At 46.3% G+C, this 16,466-nt stretch overlaps 1 protein-coding gene across 1 annotated transcript in view; it reads right to left on the reverse strand.

Annotated features, from left to right (window-relative positions):
- FAM178B (family with sequence similarity 178 member B) overlaps positions 1-16,466 on the reverse strand; it is an 86,841-nt gene that overhangs the window by 56,259 nt on the left and 14,116 nt on the right. Inside the window, exons 6-7 of the mRNA XM_045981328.1 lie at positions 14,792-14,897; positions 10,953-11,037 (exon numbers count right to left, since the gene is read on the reverse strand). Of these exons, the coding sequence (XP_045837284.1) occupies positions 10,953-11,037; positions 14,792-14,897 (191 nt within the window). The remainder of the gene's footprint in view (positions 1-10,952; positions 11,038-14,791; positions 14,898-16,466) is intronic.

Raw genomic sequence — 16,466 nt, forward strand, 5'->3', positions numbered from 1 at the left:
GAGGATGAGCTACTTTTGACACACAAATAAAAAAAGGATGAGGGGCACCTGGGTGGCTCAGTTGTTGGGCATCTGCCTTCTGCTTAGGTCATAATCCCAGGGTCCTGGGATTGAGCCCTGCACCGGGCTCCCTGCTCAGCAGGAAACCTGCTTTTCCCTCTCCCTCTGCCCCTGCTTGTGTTCCCACTCTCCCTGGGTCTCTCTCTGTCAAGTAATAAATAAAATTTAAAAAAAATGAAAAGTAAAAAATTAAAAAAGGATGAGCTACTATGATTTCCACCTTAAAATACTGGGGGAAAATTGAGCACACCAAACCCTAAATAAGCAGAATTTGAAAGGAAATAAAGATAAGAGCACAAATCAGTAAAAGAGAAAACAGAAAAACTTGATGAAACCAAAAGCTGGTTCTCTGGGATCAATAAAGTTGATAAACCTGAAACCCAACTGATCTGACTGAAGAAGAAAGAAACACACATTATTACTAGTATCAGAATGAGAAAGAGATCATCATCACTGATCCAACAGACATTAAAAAGATAGTAAGGGGGGGTGCCTGGGTGGCTCAGTGGGTTGAAGCCTCTGCCTTCGGCTCAGGTCATGATCCCAGGGTCCTGGGATCGAGTCCCGCATCAGGCTCTCTGCTCGGCGGGGAGCCTGCTTCCTTTCCTCTCTCTCTGCCTGCCTCTCTGCCTACTTGTGATCTCTGTCAAATAAATAAATAAAATCTTTAAAAAAAAAAGATAGTAAGGGCATATTATGAACAAATCTATGCTGATAAATTTGACAACTTAGGTGAAATGGACACAAACTAAAAGTTCACTCAAGAAGAAACAGATAATATAAATAGCCATATATCTATTTTTAACAACTAGATTTGTAAATTAAAATCTTTCCACAAAGAAAACTCAAGGCCCAGATGGTTTTACTTGCTAATTTTTACCACACACTTAAGGAAGAAATAATACTAGTTCTAAACAAACTCTTCCAGAATATTGAAGAAGAGGAAATACTTCCTAAACCATTCTATGAAGCCAGTATTCCTCTGACACCAAAACAGAAAGAAAAACTACAGACTAATATCCTTCATGAACATAAACATTAAGACTTCTCAATAAAAAGTTACCATATTGAATCCAACAATACATACAAAATTAATACCAAGTAGGATTTAGTCCAGAATGCAAGGATGATTAAACAAACATTCAAAAATCAGTCAATATAATTCACCAATTAAGGGACTGAAGAAGAAAAATCACATAAGCATCTCAAAATCTAACATCCATCCCTGATAAAAGTTCTCAATGAAGTAGGGGTTTATCAAGGTTATAGCATACAAGATCAATATGCAAATATCAATTATACCTCAGTACACTATCAATGAACAATTTGAAAATGAAATTAAGAAAATGATTCATTTTTTAAAAAGAGTTTATTCATTTGTCAGAGAGAGAGAGAGAGTACACATAAGCAAGTGGAAACACAGGCAGAGGGAGAAGCAGGCTCCCTGTGACACAGGACTCTATCCCAGGACCCTGGGATCATGACCTGAGCCAAAGGCAGACACTTACCCAACTGAGCCACCAAGGCGACACTTCACAAATATTTCTTAAATATGGCACTAAAAGCACCCACTATAAAATATCAATGGGGCACCTGACTGGCTCAGTCAGAAGAGCAGGCAAATTTTGATCTTGGGGGTCACATGTTCAAGCCCCACTTGGGTGCAGAGATTCCTAAAACAAAAATAAGTAAGCTTTAAAAAAAATTTAAACATTTACCCTATGACCCAGCCTATCCACTCATAGTTATTTACCCCAGGGGGAAAGAAAGCAGATGTATACACAAAGACCTGCACAAGAATGTTTATAGCAGATTTTAATAGTCCCCAAACTGAAAACAAAACAAACCCAAACTGTCATTAGGGATAGGATATCCATACAGTGAAATAGGACTCAGCTATGAAAAGGAATAAAGTACTGATACACACAACAACATTGATGGATTTCAAAATAATTTTTATCCTGAGTTAAAGAAGCCAGACCCTCTCCCCCCCAAAAGAGTACCTGCTGTGTGATTCCATTTATATAAAATTCTAGAGAATGCAAACTGATCTGCAGAGACAGAAAGTAGATTAGTGGTTTCCTACAGACAACGGGGGAATGAGAGAGAAATTAATTACAAAGAGGTACAAGAAAACAACGAGGGCAACGGACATCATTATCTGGATGATGATGACAGTTTTATGGATATATACATATGTTAAGTGTATAAATTGCATGCTTTAAATGTGTACAGGTTAATGTATGTCAATTACACACCTCAATAAAACTTAAAAAAAAAAAAGATGGGCTAAAATGTAAATACAGGTGTTAATGCTTCTTTCTGCATCTGATGGTTCATCCCACCTCAAAGGTCCTCCATGCTGGAGACTCTGGTCTAGAAAATCCTGTATGTAGGCTGTGACCTCTCCTGACATCCAGGGGAGAGAGCTGGGAAATTCCTAGATTAACCCTTGGCTGGAGGTAACTTCAGATGAATACCAAAGTGTCGGAAGAAATACGGTGTAAGTAAATCCATAAATACAAAAACATGGATTATGTGGATTATGGAGTGTATGTGTATTATGTGGCTTTTGCTTCTGAAAATCATCACAAGAAATTATTCTTAATAATAACTCTCTGGGGAGAGGAAGTGGCCACAGGGAGTGGGTGTACAGGAAAGTTTTCACTTTTCATTTTGTACCTGTCTCTAACATTTGAATTTTCTGTACCTGATACATAGACTACTTTAAGATAACCACAGGGGTTACCTAGCTAGTGAGGTTATTGGTCTTGGTTTTGTTTTAACTCTTTTTACAAGCAGCAATCTTATAATTATTATCTGAAAGGGAATAAGGAAGGAGGGTAGAGACGGAGGGAGACAGAATACAAGCAAGAAAAGAAAGTGACCACAGAACAGGGGCCTGTCCCAGGGAGCCCTGAAGCCCCAATGTCCATAATACTGAAACCCCAGGAACAAAGGGGAAAAAGCATGGTGATCACGTGAGGAAGAACAAAGTGTCCAAAGATACTGCTCATGAAAATGAAACTGATTTTTTCTGAGAACTAAATTGCTCACCCACTTAAAAAATATCCAAAGAATGTACTGGCCAGGGTCATTTTATTTTGTTATATTCTTCCCCTCCCACACAAATATTATAGAAGCTGGTAGGGAATGGAATGGGTAGGTAAAATGAACAACACTGTCTTGGAAGCCGACAGGACAGAACCTACGCATGTTTTACTCCCTCTCTAAAGTGTTTTGATCTCATTGATGGAGCTCCCTTTCTCCAGGCACTGCTGCCTATTCACTGTGCTTGGCAGACTGACTGGCCAGTCCTACATTGGCATGGCCAAAGCATGTTTGTTAAAGAAACATGAGGTCATTTCTTTCAAGCAATTAGTTGCACAAGAACATGTTTGCTTTCAAAATCAAATTCTGTCATTAAAAAAATGATTAGAGCTAATAAACGAGTTTAGCAAGGTTGCAGAATACAAGGGCTGTATACAAAAATCTGTTCTCTTTCTACACACCAGCAAGGAACAATCTGAAACAAAAATTAAGAAAATAATTCAATTTACAATAGCATCAAAAATAAGGAGGGGTGCCTGGGTGGCTCAGTTGGTTAAGCATCTGCCTTTGGCTGAGGTCATGATCTTGAGGTCCTAGGAATGAGCCCTGTATTAGGCTCCTTGCTCAGTGGGGAGTCTGCTTCTCCCTCTCCCTCTGCTCCTCCCCCTTGCTTGTGCTCTCTATTTCTTAAATAAATCAATAAATAAATAATCTTTAAAAATAATAAAATACTTAGAAATAAATGTAACAAAATAAGTATAAGACTTATTTTGAAAACCACAAAACAGTTTTGGAAGAAATGAAAGAAGAGCTAAGTAAATGGAAAGATATACCATATTCATGGATTAGTAGACTCAATATTATTAAGATGGCAGTAATACTCAAAGTTATCTACAGATTCAACATCATCACTATCAAAACTCCAGCTGTCATTTTTGCGGAGGTTGATAAACCATTCTAAAATCAATATGGAAACACAAGAGACCCAGAATAGCCAAAATAATTTTGAAAAGAGGAAAGCTGGAAGACTCACACTTCCAATTTCAATACTGCAAGCTGCAGTGAACAAGAATTTGGGGTACTGGGCACCTGGGTGGCTGTCTGTTAAGTGCCTGATCTGAATTTGGCTCAGGTCATGATCTTAGGGTAGTGAGATAGAGCTCCACACTGGGCCCCATACTGAATGTGGAGCCTGCTTAAGATTCTCTCTCCCTGGATCCTGGATAGGGGGATGGAGTAATTGGGTGGTGAGCATTAAGGAGCACATGTGATGTGATGAGCACTGGGTGTTATACACAACTAATGAATCATTCAACACTACATCAAAAACTAATGATGTACTTTACATTGGCTAACTGAATTTGAACAACAACAAAAAAGAAAGTTGCATTCTAAACAGAAAAAAAAAAAATTCTATTTCCTGCTCCCTCTGCCCCTCTCACCCCAGCTCGTACACTCTCTCTCTCTTTCTCAAATAAATAAATAAAATATATTTAAAAAAAAAATCAGTGGAATGGAATGGAGAATCCAGAAATAAACTCATACATCTATGGTCAATTGATTTTCAACATAAATGTCCACTCAATGGAGAAAGAACAGTCTTCTCAACAAATAGTGCTTTTCAGCAAGTGGATAGCCACGTGCAAAAGAATGAAGCTGGACTCCTATCTCACACCATTAAAAAAGAAAAAAAAAACAACAACAAAACAACAACAAACCTCAAAATAGGCCAAAGAACTAAATGCAAGAGCTAAAACTTCAAAACTTTCAGAAGGAAACATAAGGGGAAAATATTCATGACCTTGGACTAGGAAATGGTGCTTTTTTTGACACCAAAAGCACAAGCAACAATAGGAAAAAAATAGATAAATTAGACTCAAAATTAAAACTTGTGCATTAGGGGCACCTAGTGTGGAGCCTACTTAAAAGTGAAACAGAACAAAACAAACAAAAAAAAAACCCTTGTGCATCCAAGTTCACCATTAAGACAGTAAAAAGAGAATCCAGAGAATGGGAGAAAATATTTGCAAATCACTATCTGGTAAGGGTCTAGTATCCAGAGTCTATGAAGAATTCTTGCAACTCAGCAAAGAAAGAACCCAACAACCTAATCAAAAAATGGGCAAAGCACTTGAATGGATGTTTCGCCAGAGAAGATATACAAATGACCACTAAGTACATGAAGAAATGCTGAACATCCTTAGTCATTCAAGAAATGTAAACCCAAACCACAGGAAACCATTTAACACCTACTAGCTTGGCTAGTAAAAGATGGACAATAAAAATGTTGACAAGGGTGGGAAGAATCTGGAAGCCTTATACATTGCTGGTGGGAATGTAAAGGGATGCAGCCACTTCAGAAAATAGTTTGGCAGTCCTTCAAAAAATTAACCATACAGTCACCATACAATCCAGCAATTTCACTCTTAAGTGTACACCCAAGAGAACTGAAAACATACGTCCCCATGAACCCTTGGGTGCAAATGTTTATAGTAGCATTATCTGCAATGACCAAAAAGTGGACACACCCAAGTGTCAGTCAATGGATGAATGGATAAAGATGGTATATCCATACAATGGAATACTACTCAGCCATGAAAACAAATGGAGTACTAATACATGCTACAGGGTTCATGAACCTTGCAAACATTATGCTAAGTGAAAGAAGCCAGATACAGAAGTTTGCATACTGGGGCACCTGGGTGGCTCAGACCTGCCTTTGGCTCAGGTCATGATCCCAGGGTGCTGGGACTGAGTCCCACATCAGGCTCCCTGCTCAGAGAGGAGTCTACTTCTCCCTTTCTCCCTGCCCCTCTGCACTACCACTCCCTGCTTGTTCTCTCTCTCTCAAATAAATAAAATCTTAAGAAAAAAACCCCCAAAAGGTCACGTATTATATAATTCCATTTATGTGAAATGTCCAGAATAAGCAAGTTCATAGAGAACGTAGATTAGAAGTTGCCAAGGGTGGGGCGCCTGGGTGGCTCAGTGGTTAAAGCCGCTGCCTTCGGCTCGGGTCATGATCTCAGGGTCCTGGGATTGAGTCCCGCATCGGGCTCTCTGCTCAGCGGCAGGCCTGCTTCCCTCTCTCTCTGCCTGCCTCTCTGCCTACTTGTGATCTCTCTCTGTCAAATAAGTAAATAAAAAATCTTAAAAAAAAAAAAAAAGAAGTTGCCAAGGGCTAGGAGGATTGGGGGTGGAGAGCGGGCACTGATGGGTATGAGGTTTTTTCCTAGGGTGATGAAAATGTTCGGGAATTATTAGATAGTGGTGATGGTTAAGCAACTCTATGAATCATATTGAATCATCTGCTTTAGAAGGGTGAATTACATGGCGTGTGAATTACATCTAAACAACTCCAATTCTGTACCAGTCTTAATAAATATTAATAAAGCTTCACTGTGCCTACAATGGCCCCCACTGTCCTCCAAGATCTGGCCCCAAACGTCCAGTTTTATCCCCAACTCTGCTCCCTTTAAGAAGTTCTACTCTCCCCTCCTCCTTGTCTTTGTTCCCACTGATTCCTGCTTCCCCTGCTTCTCTCCACACCTAATCCTACCGCCAGGGCTGCAAACCAGTGGAGCTGTATTCCCTCTGCAGTTGAATCTAGCCTGCAGATGGGTTCACAGTGGGGGTTTGGGTGTTTGATCTTTTAACTGAATTAGTTACCAAGAGGAGATTTCACATGAATGTCCGTATTCTGGCTAAGGCAGACTCTGCTGGCTGCTGATCCAACAGCCGCCCTCCTCTTCCTCCCTGTTAAGGGAACCCAGTCCACCTCAGTGGATGAACCATGTTATCCCACTTACCTCTGTGGGAACTGATCTGGGGTGGCTATTTGAGCAGTCAGAGCTCTGAGCCACAGGCAATAGAGGAAAGCTCTAGCTGTTTGAACAGAAAACGGTTTATTATGTGTCGGAAGCCAACTGACCATCAAGTTAATAATGTAGCTTAAGTGCTGGAGCCCTCCCTTGCATGGCCCCCTGTGAATGTTCTAGGTTATAAAGGGAAGCCAAGCTACAATCATCGGGCATTTCTACGTGAACGTTTCTGGAAAATACCTTAAAGATATCCAGGAGAATGGGACCCGAACTTCCCAAGGTACAGTATTTAGTATGATTTCTCTACTCATTCTAAACAAATGCTCATTTTCATACTTAATTTTCCATGTTAATGAACTGGATGATCCAGATGTTATCATTACAGACCAGGATTTTAGAGCAGCCATTATAGCTATGCTCAAAGTGATAAATGAAAAGATGCTCATATTGAATGAACAAATAAGAAATCCCAGTAGAGAAATAGAAACTGTAAAAAAAAAATTATACAGAACTAACTGGAAATTCCAAAACTAAAAATTCAAATATTTGAAAGGAGGCTGGAAGAGTCAGTCTCCAGGATCCTACCCTGGAGGGGTAGGATCATGAGGCTAAAAATTCTTCAAACATAGCCAGGGTGTTCAAGGGCACCACATAGTCAGAAAACATGGCAAGTGTCCTCTAAAGTCTGTGACCCAGTTGTGTCTAATGAAACAAAATGGAGTGTCCTGGTAAAAAGAGAGAAAAGTACGAGAACGAGTGACCTCGTCTCCTCTACCCTTCTTTATGCCTTGAACTGCTGTGTCAGGAGAACATGATGATACTTGGAGCTATGGCAGCCATTTTGCAACTTTGAGGAGTAGTAGTGAGAAGGGAGACACAGAAGCTAAGCCAGAGCCCTGATACTGCAGATCTGCTAATATACCATAAAACCCCCCACCTCTGGATTTCTTGTCACGTGAGATAATAAACTTCTCTTAATTGGGTATTTAATTCTCTTAATTGTTGTTTATAGTAAAAGTACATCTTAACTAAAACACGGCTTCTCTTGAAAACAGATATCTGGCAAGACCAGACTTACTAGCCTCTTAGACAGGGCAAGACCTTTCTAGTCATAGATTTGCTTGGTCCCCACAGGCCAATGAGTTTACAATCCCTGCCTTATACATCTCTGGAGAGATGAATCAATTGTCTTCTCTCCTACAAAGCCCTCCCTGTCTCCAGCCTCCCTGCACCCTCAACCCCACCTGGCTAGAAGTAATCTTCTTCTCTTGGAATTCCCATAGTTTTGTGGCTGTGTCTGTCTCCTGTCATAATTGTGCATTCCGTCCCCTCTCACTTGGCGGTCATCCTTCTGAGGGCGGGAACCACACCCTATTCATCCCTGTATCTCCCTCTGCCATCTAGCAAAGTACCAAATACAGGACACACTCAATGCATATTTTCTAAATAAGAAAAGTCCCTGTGGTGAAAAATGTCAGTGTTCTGAAATATTCCATTCTCCAAGCTCACCAAGGAGCTTTTAACCAGTGACTTGTGCTTCTTCTCAAACTAGGACAATAGTATCCACCTTACCCCAAAACTCCAGTGACCTCTGGACCTGAATTCTGTTCAGCCCTCAGCCCTGGTGACCCGGGGTACACCTGTAACGGTCCACTCTGAAGCCTGGGCCTGCCTCAGCAATCCCTTTACTTGGGAGGCATGTTGGGATACAGGTAATATTCTAAAACCTTCCCCATCCAGGAAAGGATGGAAATGTATACACATGAAATCTCCGAAAGGCCAGGCAACCTGAAAACACATACAGCGATCGTAGTCCCAATGGGAGGGAAGGCAGCTCTAGGATCTGCCCTGGGGGGCTGTGTCCCACAGAGGACGGGGTCCTGCGGAGCACCTCAAGTTGCTAACAAATCCTGAGTAGCAGGACTTCCTTTTATTTCAATCCTGGCTCTAACTTCACCTTGCACATGCTTCTTGAACTGGTGGCTGATTTTTAGTTCCAGCTTTTGCTAGACTCTCTGCTGGTACCTAGTTCTTGTCTCTAAACTTGTTTTTAATTTTGGTTAAAACAAAAAAACAGCACGTAACATAAAGTTTTCCGTCTTAACTGTTTGGAAGTGTGCAGCTCAGTGGTGTTAAGTACACTCCCATTGTTGGATGGCCATCTCTGCCGTCCATCTCCAGAACTATCTCATCCTCTGTACCCATTAAACACGAACTCTCCATCCATTCACCCTTCTGCCTCTATGAATTTGACACCCAAAGGTATTTGCGAAAAGTGGAAAGTGTTTTTCCTTTTGTGCCTGGTTTGTTCATTTCCCATAAGGTCCTCAAAGTTCATCCACATTGTAACGTGTCAGAATTTCCCTTCTTTTTTTTTAGAATTTCCCTTCTTTTAACACTAAATAGTATCCCACTGCATGTGTATATCATGTTTTGTTTATCCACTCATCTTTCAGTGACATTTGGGTTACTTCCACCTTTTGGCTATCGTGACTAATGCTACTCCGAATGTGGGTGTACAAATATGTTTAAGTCCTTTCTTTCGGTTCGTTTGCAGACCTGGCCTTTGGCTTTCCCCAAATCAGTCAAGATCCCGACCTTTGGGATGGAATTCTCTAGGTCAGTCTCTATTCCAGCGGGAGAGAAAGAGAAGCCTAGGCTGGGCTTGCAGGTGATGCGAGTCAGAGCTGAACCGGTTGGGAACTCCAGAGCAGGTTCCTGGCCCCTCCCGACAGAAGGCAAATAAGGGACAATGTGGCAAGAAGTAAAGAAGAGTGGGATGTCCCCTCTGCCCCTGCGGGAGGAGACACATACCACTGCACAGAGGAGAAGAGCTAGACAAGGAAGGCCTCTGTTCCCCAAAAGGGCAGGCATGCCGCAGAGGAGGCCCTAGACGCTCAAGAAAGGGCAGTCCAGGCCGCAGGGGCAGAGGTTATGAAAAGGATGGGGATGCCGGGACTGGTGCTCTTCAGAAGACCTCAGTTGCAAGGGTCCCAGCGAACAGATCGGGGGTAAAGGGTGTGGGAGGGGGGAGCAGGAGGAGTCTGGAATGCTCTCATTTGACAGATGGGCCTCCGCTCAGCCAACTCCTGAAGTACAAGAGGCACAAAAGCAGAAATCTGAAGGGCTGGGTGGGGCAGGGTTGGCGGGGGAGCTTGAGGGTGCATTGCAGGTCTCTAACTCTGGCCTTCTGAGCTACGTATGTGCTTTTGCGTTTTCGTGGGAGTGTGGGCAACTAAAGCTGTGGGCAAAGGTGAGGTCTAGATGCCTGTGAATCCCTCTCCCAGTCTGCTGTAAGCACCTTTCTGCTGGCTACGTGATATTTTTTGGTGCCAAAGTGTCTAGGCCCAGGCACCAAATGAGGACAGCCTGGGAAGGTGCCGCCACTAAATGGAAAATTGATTGCTCTGTGGAGCTCTGAACATCCTCAAGTATAAAGATGACTTAAATCACCCCTTCGATGCCAGGACCAAGGTATAGACTCAAGGCTCTCATTTTTGCCCAGACCAAACTTAAGGGGCTCCTCTGATGTCCTAGGAGCCAAGGGGACTGCTGGTGGGGGCACAGTTTCAAGGCCCTCCCCCTTTGTGAATCCAGCTCAAGGAGCTTCCCTGAGTTGACACAGATGTTCCTGAAATACTCCTCCCCACACCCCCCAGCTGCAAACAAACTGGGGCTCTCAGGAAGAACTCAGAGGCAAGCTGTCCCCTTAAATCCAGAAAACACAACTTCCAGAGTTCTGGGATCCCAAGAGTCTGTGAGGGCAGCCTGGACTTGGCCACAGTGACATGGATCTGAAGCCAGATCAGGGTGCCAAGGAGCCTGTTGGCTCAGCTTTTTACTAATGCCGGAGCCAGAGCCAAAGATGGCCTGATGTCTCCGTGTTGTGGTGACGCAAAGTCCCCACCAGCACCTCTCCTGCATGCTGGGCTACCCGGCTGCCGAGAGCGGTGTACTATGCAGGCTCTTGGGCTTGGGTTGCTCAGGGCTCAAGTCTCCACCCTGCTCCCTGGTACTGACCAGACTGGTGGAAGAGCCCATCCACGCTGAGATCCCACAGGAGACCAAAGGCTCCCGAAGAAGTTTCTGGAGGCCATGTCAACAGCTAGGAGAAAAACAAAATCAAAACCAAAAAAATGCCATTTAGGTTAGCTGGTATAATAGCAGTATGGTATAATGGTAGTAAACCTTTACTACTCCATATTAAATAAATCCCATTTAACCCTCACAAGTCCACATGGTAGAAGGATCTTGCCATTACTGACATTTTACAGGTGAGGAAATCACACTCATCGAGGGCTCAAGCAGCTTCCTAGGGACACATAGCCAGTAAGGAGCAAAGCCAGGATTCAATCCCAGGCCTTTGTGACTTGAAATCTCCTACTCTGTCCACCTCCCTGTGTGAGAGTTTTCATTTTTCTGCCCCTTATGCCCTGTGGCCACAGCCATGCCCCTCCAGGGCAGTTACCAGTGTGAGGAAGAGACATAGCTCGAAAGCAGGAAGTATACTCAGCTGGACAATGACAAGCCAGCTACTGTCCATGATCCTTACATCATTTCCAGGTCAGTGCCTTAACTTACAATCATCTTAGACCACACTCTGGGAAGGAGTTGGTACTGAGTACCAACCCTCAAATAATCTGGTGTTGAGGGTCAGGTCCCCAATCTGACTCACGGGGATCTTTACCTGAATGTTCCTTGAGTCTGAGGTCATCAACTGAGGATTTGGAATGTGGAGAGATCATGATGTGGAGATGAACAATGGGACAGCACCCCACCCCCAAAAGGCCATCCAGTCTGGGGACACACCAACGAGGCCAGGCCCTGTTCCTGCCATGGTCAGCCATGCTGCATATTATACCATCCTTCTGAGAGTGCAGAGCAAAGCCTGCTGTGGGGGACACTCCAGGCACATCCCCTCTTCAGGCCTGAAGGTCTCATCTCCAGGGGCTAGGGCTGTTGCTTGCTGAAAGCCCTGAGCCAAGTCCCTCTCTGGGCAATGGCCTTGCAGTAAGGGAGCCTCACTCGAGGTCATGCTCCCTTTCCAAGTGCAGCCTTAGTCTGCTATCTGGCCCCATTGGTACTGGAATCCAAAGGCCTGGACCCCTTACCTCAAATGGAGCAACTCTAAAGTGTCGCCCCATTTCCAGAGCATCTGCAGAACTGGCTGTAGCCTGTTGAATTTGCCCTGCCACTTGGCTTCCCCTTCTCACAGCAGCTCTGCAGGAGGTGTGGCTTATAGGAACCCTCCCCAGGGAACCTCAGCAAAACCACATCTCAGAGTCATTGTCCCAAGGATCTGGGCCTATGATAACCAGAACTCTGCTTTCCTCTTCTTCTCATAGTTTCTTGTAACTTCTACATACCTACCACATCCCAATAAGAATATACATTCACTGACGGCATATGCTGCCTGCTTCAGTCCACCTTCCCCAGCAAGGCTCACCTTGCTCCAGGTATACACTAGGGCTCCAGTGACCGGCTTAGGAATTCGTGAGCACTAAGGCCAAAGCCTATTCACCCAGTCGCCACCACACACTCCACTAGGAGGAGGGAGGGTGGTGGGGAGCAGGATTTAGTCTCCATGGGAACACAGGATGTCCTTCTCCAAAAAAACAGTTGAATGAGTGGGGTTGGAGAAATCTGCTTAGCTCACCCATCCCCTAGCTCTCAGATCAACCCCAGGCACATATATGAGCCTCCAGCAGCCCCATGACCCTACACACCTGGCTGCTTTTGCTTGAACTGGGGAAGGGAGTTGTCACTAAACCTCTATTGGGTCAACAAGACTCCTTCCTGGGAATTAACTTGGCCACAGAGCCTGGTGAATAGAGAGAAACTGAAGCCCGTCTTGGGACCCTAAACCTTCCCCATGAAAACCTTCCAGCTTTTCCTGAAGCCCAGCCATATCCCTAACCCTGGATTCCAGGAACCACCCCTGCACCTTTAGGAGAATCCCACCAACAGCTTCAGGGAGCCCCTGAGGATTTCTGCCTTCTCCCAGCCATACTCCTCAGTAACATTGTAAGGTTCTGAAGTAGGCTGAGCACCATGGCCATATTCTGTGCATTTACCTAGGACACCATTTCTAAGATCTTTCTATCCATAGAGCTTACTAAGTAGCAGGAACTCAAGCCGTGCCTGAGAATGAACGAATGAATGCTACTATTTCTATAGGAAGATAATGTTCCAACAGGCAAAACCTCCAAAGTGAAACAGCGGAGTCCATTCTGCTATGCCTATAAGACCTCAGCTGCCCTGCTCCTCCTTCCCCTTCCGGAGACAAAGCTGTTGGGCAGAGTCTTGCCCAGAAGGCTCCCAAGGCCAAGAGCACCCTTTTCACGTATCTGGCTTCAGCCACTGGGTTAGGGGGAGCTTTTGTTTCTCCTTCCTGAAGACGGAGAACCGAGCCATTGCACTAACATCATCCCTTCCTGATGACGTCCAGGCCCTGGGCAGAGCTGTGGTGGGACCCATAAGGACAAGGCAGGTCACAGGAATTCCTCACTTAGTTGTCACCTGGGACTGTCAGTCCCAGTTTATAGAGTAAGAAACTGAGTCAAAGAGGGGACATTAAATAACTCATCCAGGGTCACAGGGTAGAACAGGGCAGAGCTGGAACTCACACCTAGTGTCCGTCTGGCCTTGGGCCTGGGTCCTCTGTTCTACGTACGGCCTCCTGCTGAGGTGACAGAGTTGGGAGAAGAGCTGGGCAGGGCTCACCCGCTCCTCCCGGGCGGACTGACAGGGAAGGCACTTCATGCAGTGTCAGGGTCACACAAGGACCCTCTGTAGGCCACATCTCAGATGGGCTCTTTGTGCCTCCCAATGCCTGATTGTGCATTTGGCCATATACTGTGCAAGGAACAGAGAGAAACTGCACTGACTAGGGGCAGAGAAGAATGGCAGCACTGTTCCCTGTTCCAGTCTGCCTGTCCCATTGGGCCTGGGGGAGGGCAGCAGCCACACTCTTGGGCCCCAGGAGCTGAGGGTGTCTTTTTCCTCTGGGGCAGGGAGGGGCATGATGGGAAGGATCCCAGAAGGGAGAGGAGAGAGTAGGAGGGCCTTTTCTGGAAGGCAGCCAGCCAGTCCACCCAGGCTGGGGAGTTCCTAGAACAACCCACCCTGCAAGGTGGCTCTAATTTACAGCTGGGGTCCAGGCCCCAACTGGCAGGAGAGACCAGCTGGAACTTGTGACCTGCCCGTCCCCAGGCAGGGATGGCTCTGGGTAGGGGCCAAGGCCAGCATCCTCACACATTGCATTTAGATGACAGCAGGTGGTCCTGTCCCCGGACTATCCCTGCCATCTTCTGTCTTTCTCAGGGTGGAGGTTTTAAGCTCTGGGCATGTTACCCCAAGGCAAAACGTTTCAGCAGCCAGAGGAAGAGAAAGGGGGAGACAGAGTAGCTGTTCTAGACTTTTCCAGGTACCCTACAACTCCAGCGAGAGGGGTAAATGCTCAAACACCTGAGCACACACCCAGCTGTGAATGCACAAGGGCCCTCACCCTTCCAAGGGTGCTGCAGGGCCCAGACCTGGGACTTGGGAGGGGCGAGGAGAAGCCTGGACACAAAGGAAGCCCTGTTGAGTAACTGGGAGTCTCAGAGGGCTCTGGGGGTTACAGGCAATACCTGGTGAGGCCCAGGCTCTGGTGGTGAGTGGAGCAAGACCACAGGTTGGTCCCTGGACTCCGTAATGACAGGGGCATCCAAGGATGCCTCCCTAACCCCGGCTGGGACACACCCGGTAGCACCCAAGGCCAGAAGAGGGACGGCCCATCCCCCCCACCCCACCCACTCGTGCCCAGGCTCTTCGGCCAGCGTGCTCCCGCCACCTAGTGGCAGGTCCATGCTCCTCACCTGGAAGAGCCATCGGAGCAGGGCCGCTGGGCAGTCGGGGGTGTGCAGGTAGAGGTTGCTCAGGAGGCCCATGCGCAGGAAGGAGAGCTGCTGGGCGGGCGGGCAGCTGCGGAGGCAGAGGAGTGAGGTCAGGGTAGGTGGGAGGCCCTCCATGCAGGCGGCCTGGCAGCCTTTCCTCAACATGCCTGTCTCAGGAAGCCACGGGGAGTGGGGAGTGTGGGGGTCCCATATTGCATCCTCACCGGACCCCAGAATCACGGCAGCAAGTGCTAGGGACAAACAGGCTTCGAGCTCCGATGCCAGGAGCTGTCAGAAGGAAAAACCACCCACACCCATGCCATCACCGGAGTCATTTGACCTCCCTGAACACGGCTCAGTGAAGCACACTACAGGAAGGGACGTTTCATCCTTTTCCCTGTGGGGGAGGGGGAAAGGAAGGTATTTCCCGAGGTTGCAGAAAGGACCCCTGTGGAGGTGAGGAGGGAACCCAGGAGTCACGGCCCTTAGCCCACAGCCCTGGGCGGCTCCCGTGCAGGCAGAATTACCAGCCGGGCCCACGTGGGGCCAGCGTCTGGGCTCTGGTTACACAGAGCGTTTCTGCCCCATCTTGTGTTTTTCCGAAACAAAGGACACCTGAGAAGATGGGAAAATAACAGAAAGGGGCCCAAGACAGAGCCATTCGGGGAAGGAAAGAACCAACACAGGTGCCATGGAGGGTTCTTCAGAAACCATGGGAGGGGCAGGGTCAAGAGGAGATGGTGGTACTGAGACTCGCCTCCCACCTGTGCTCCTACCCTGAGCTTTCCCTCACCGTAGGACCCTGCTGGGCCTCTCCCTGCACCGGCGTGGAGAGGAGCCTAGCTTTGAGTACTCTTGCCACCCCACAGACTGTCTGGGCAGACAGGATCCCACAGCCCTGTAAAAGGAGTTGAAGTATTTCATGTGGTCATAGGGCCTTTGGTGGAACGTGTTTCAGAAGTCACTTCAGAAGGGCTGGCTGGACTGCGTCACCCTTCCTGGTGGCCCCCAGGGATGCTGGGTTTGGGGCAGGCTTCTTCTCCTCTGCTCTCTTGTTCTACATTATGTCCTTAAAGCAATGAATAGGGATTCCAGGAAATGAGAAAAGGAATTTCAGGTCTGTCCTCCTTTTTTTCATGGCCAAATCCACGCAAAGAACGTTTCAGACAGCATTTGAAGTCATGACTCTAGACAGAAATTTCTTCGGTTGGCCCAGCCTCCTCTTCTCCTTTTTAAAAAGGACACATTTTAATCTGCCAGGAACAGAATGCTCCAAAACAAAGATTCTCCTCGGAGCCAAGTTGCTGTCTCCTTGAGTATGTCCAGGCAATTTACAAATTGTATATATTTTTTCCAAATTATTTAAGTTCAGAGGAGAAAGCGGCTTTGTTCCTAGGTCTGTGAAGCTGACCACTCTCAAACAGACCTTTATTTGTACATATGAACACGTGTGCACCCCAGGACTGCTGGCACGCTCTGCTCTAATTCACGTGCTCTGTCACACGGACACTTTCAGGGGCCGACCCTGCAATGCATGCCTGGTTCAAGCCCTGCACCCCGAGTGCAGACAATACCCCAGCAGACAATACCTAGAAGACCTCATAGATTGGCAAGTCTTGGCCGGAGGCCACGTGGCAAGGAGGCTGTGCCCCAGGGA

This window comes from Meles meles, chromosome 16 (assembly GCF_922984935.1).
Source record: "Meles meles chromosome 16, mMelMel3.1 paternal haplotype, whole genome shotgun sequence".
Lineage (NCBI taxonomy): Eukaryota > Metazoa > Chordata > Mammalia > Carnivora > Mustelidae > Meles > Meles meles.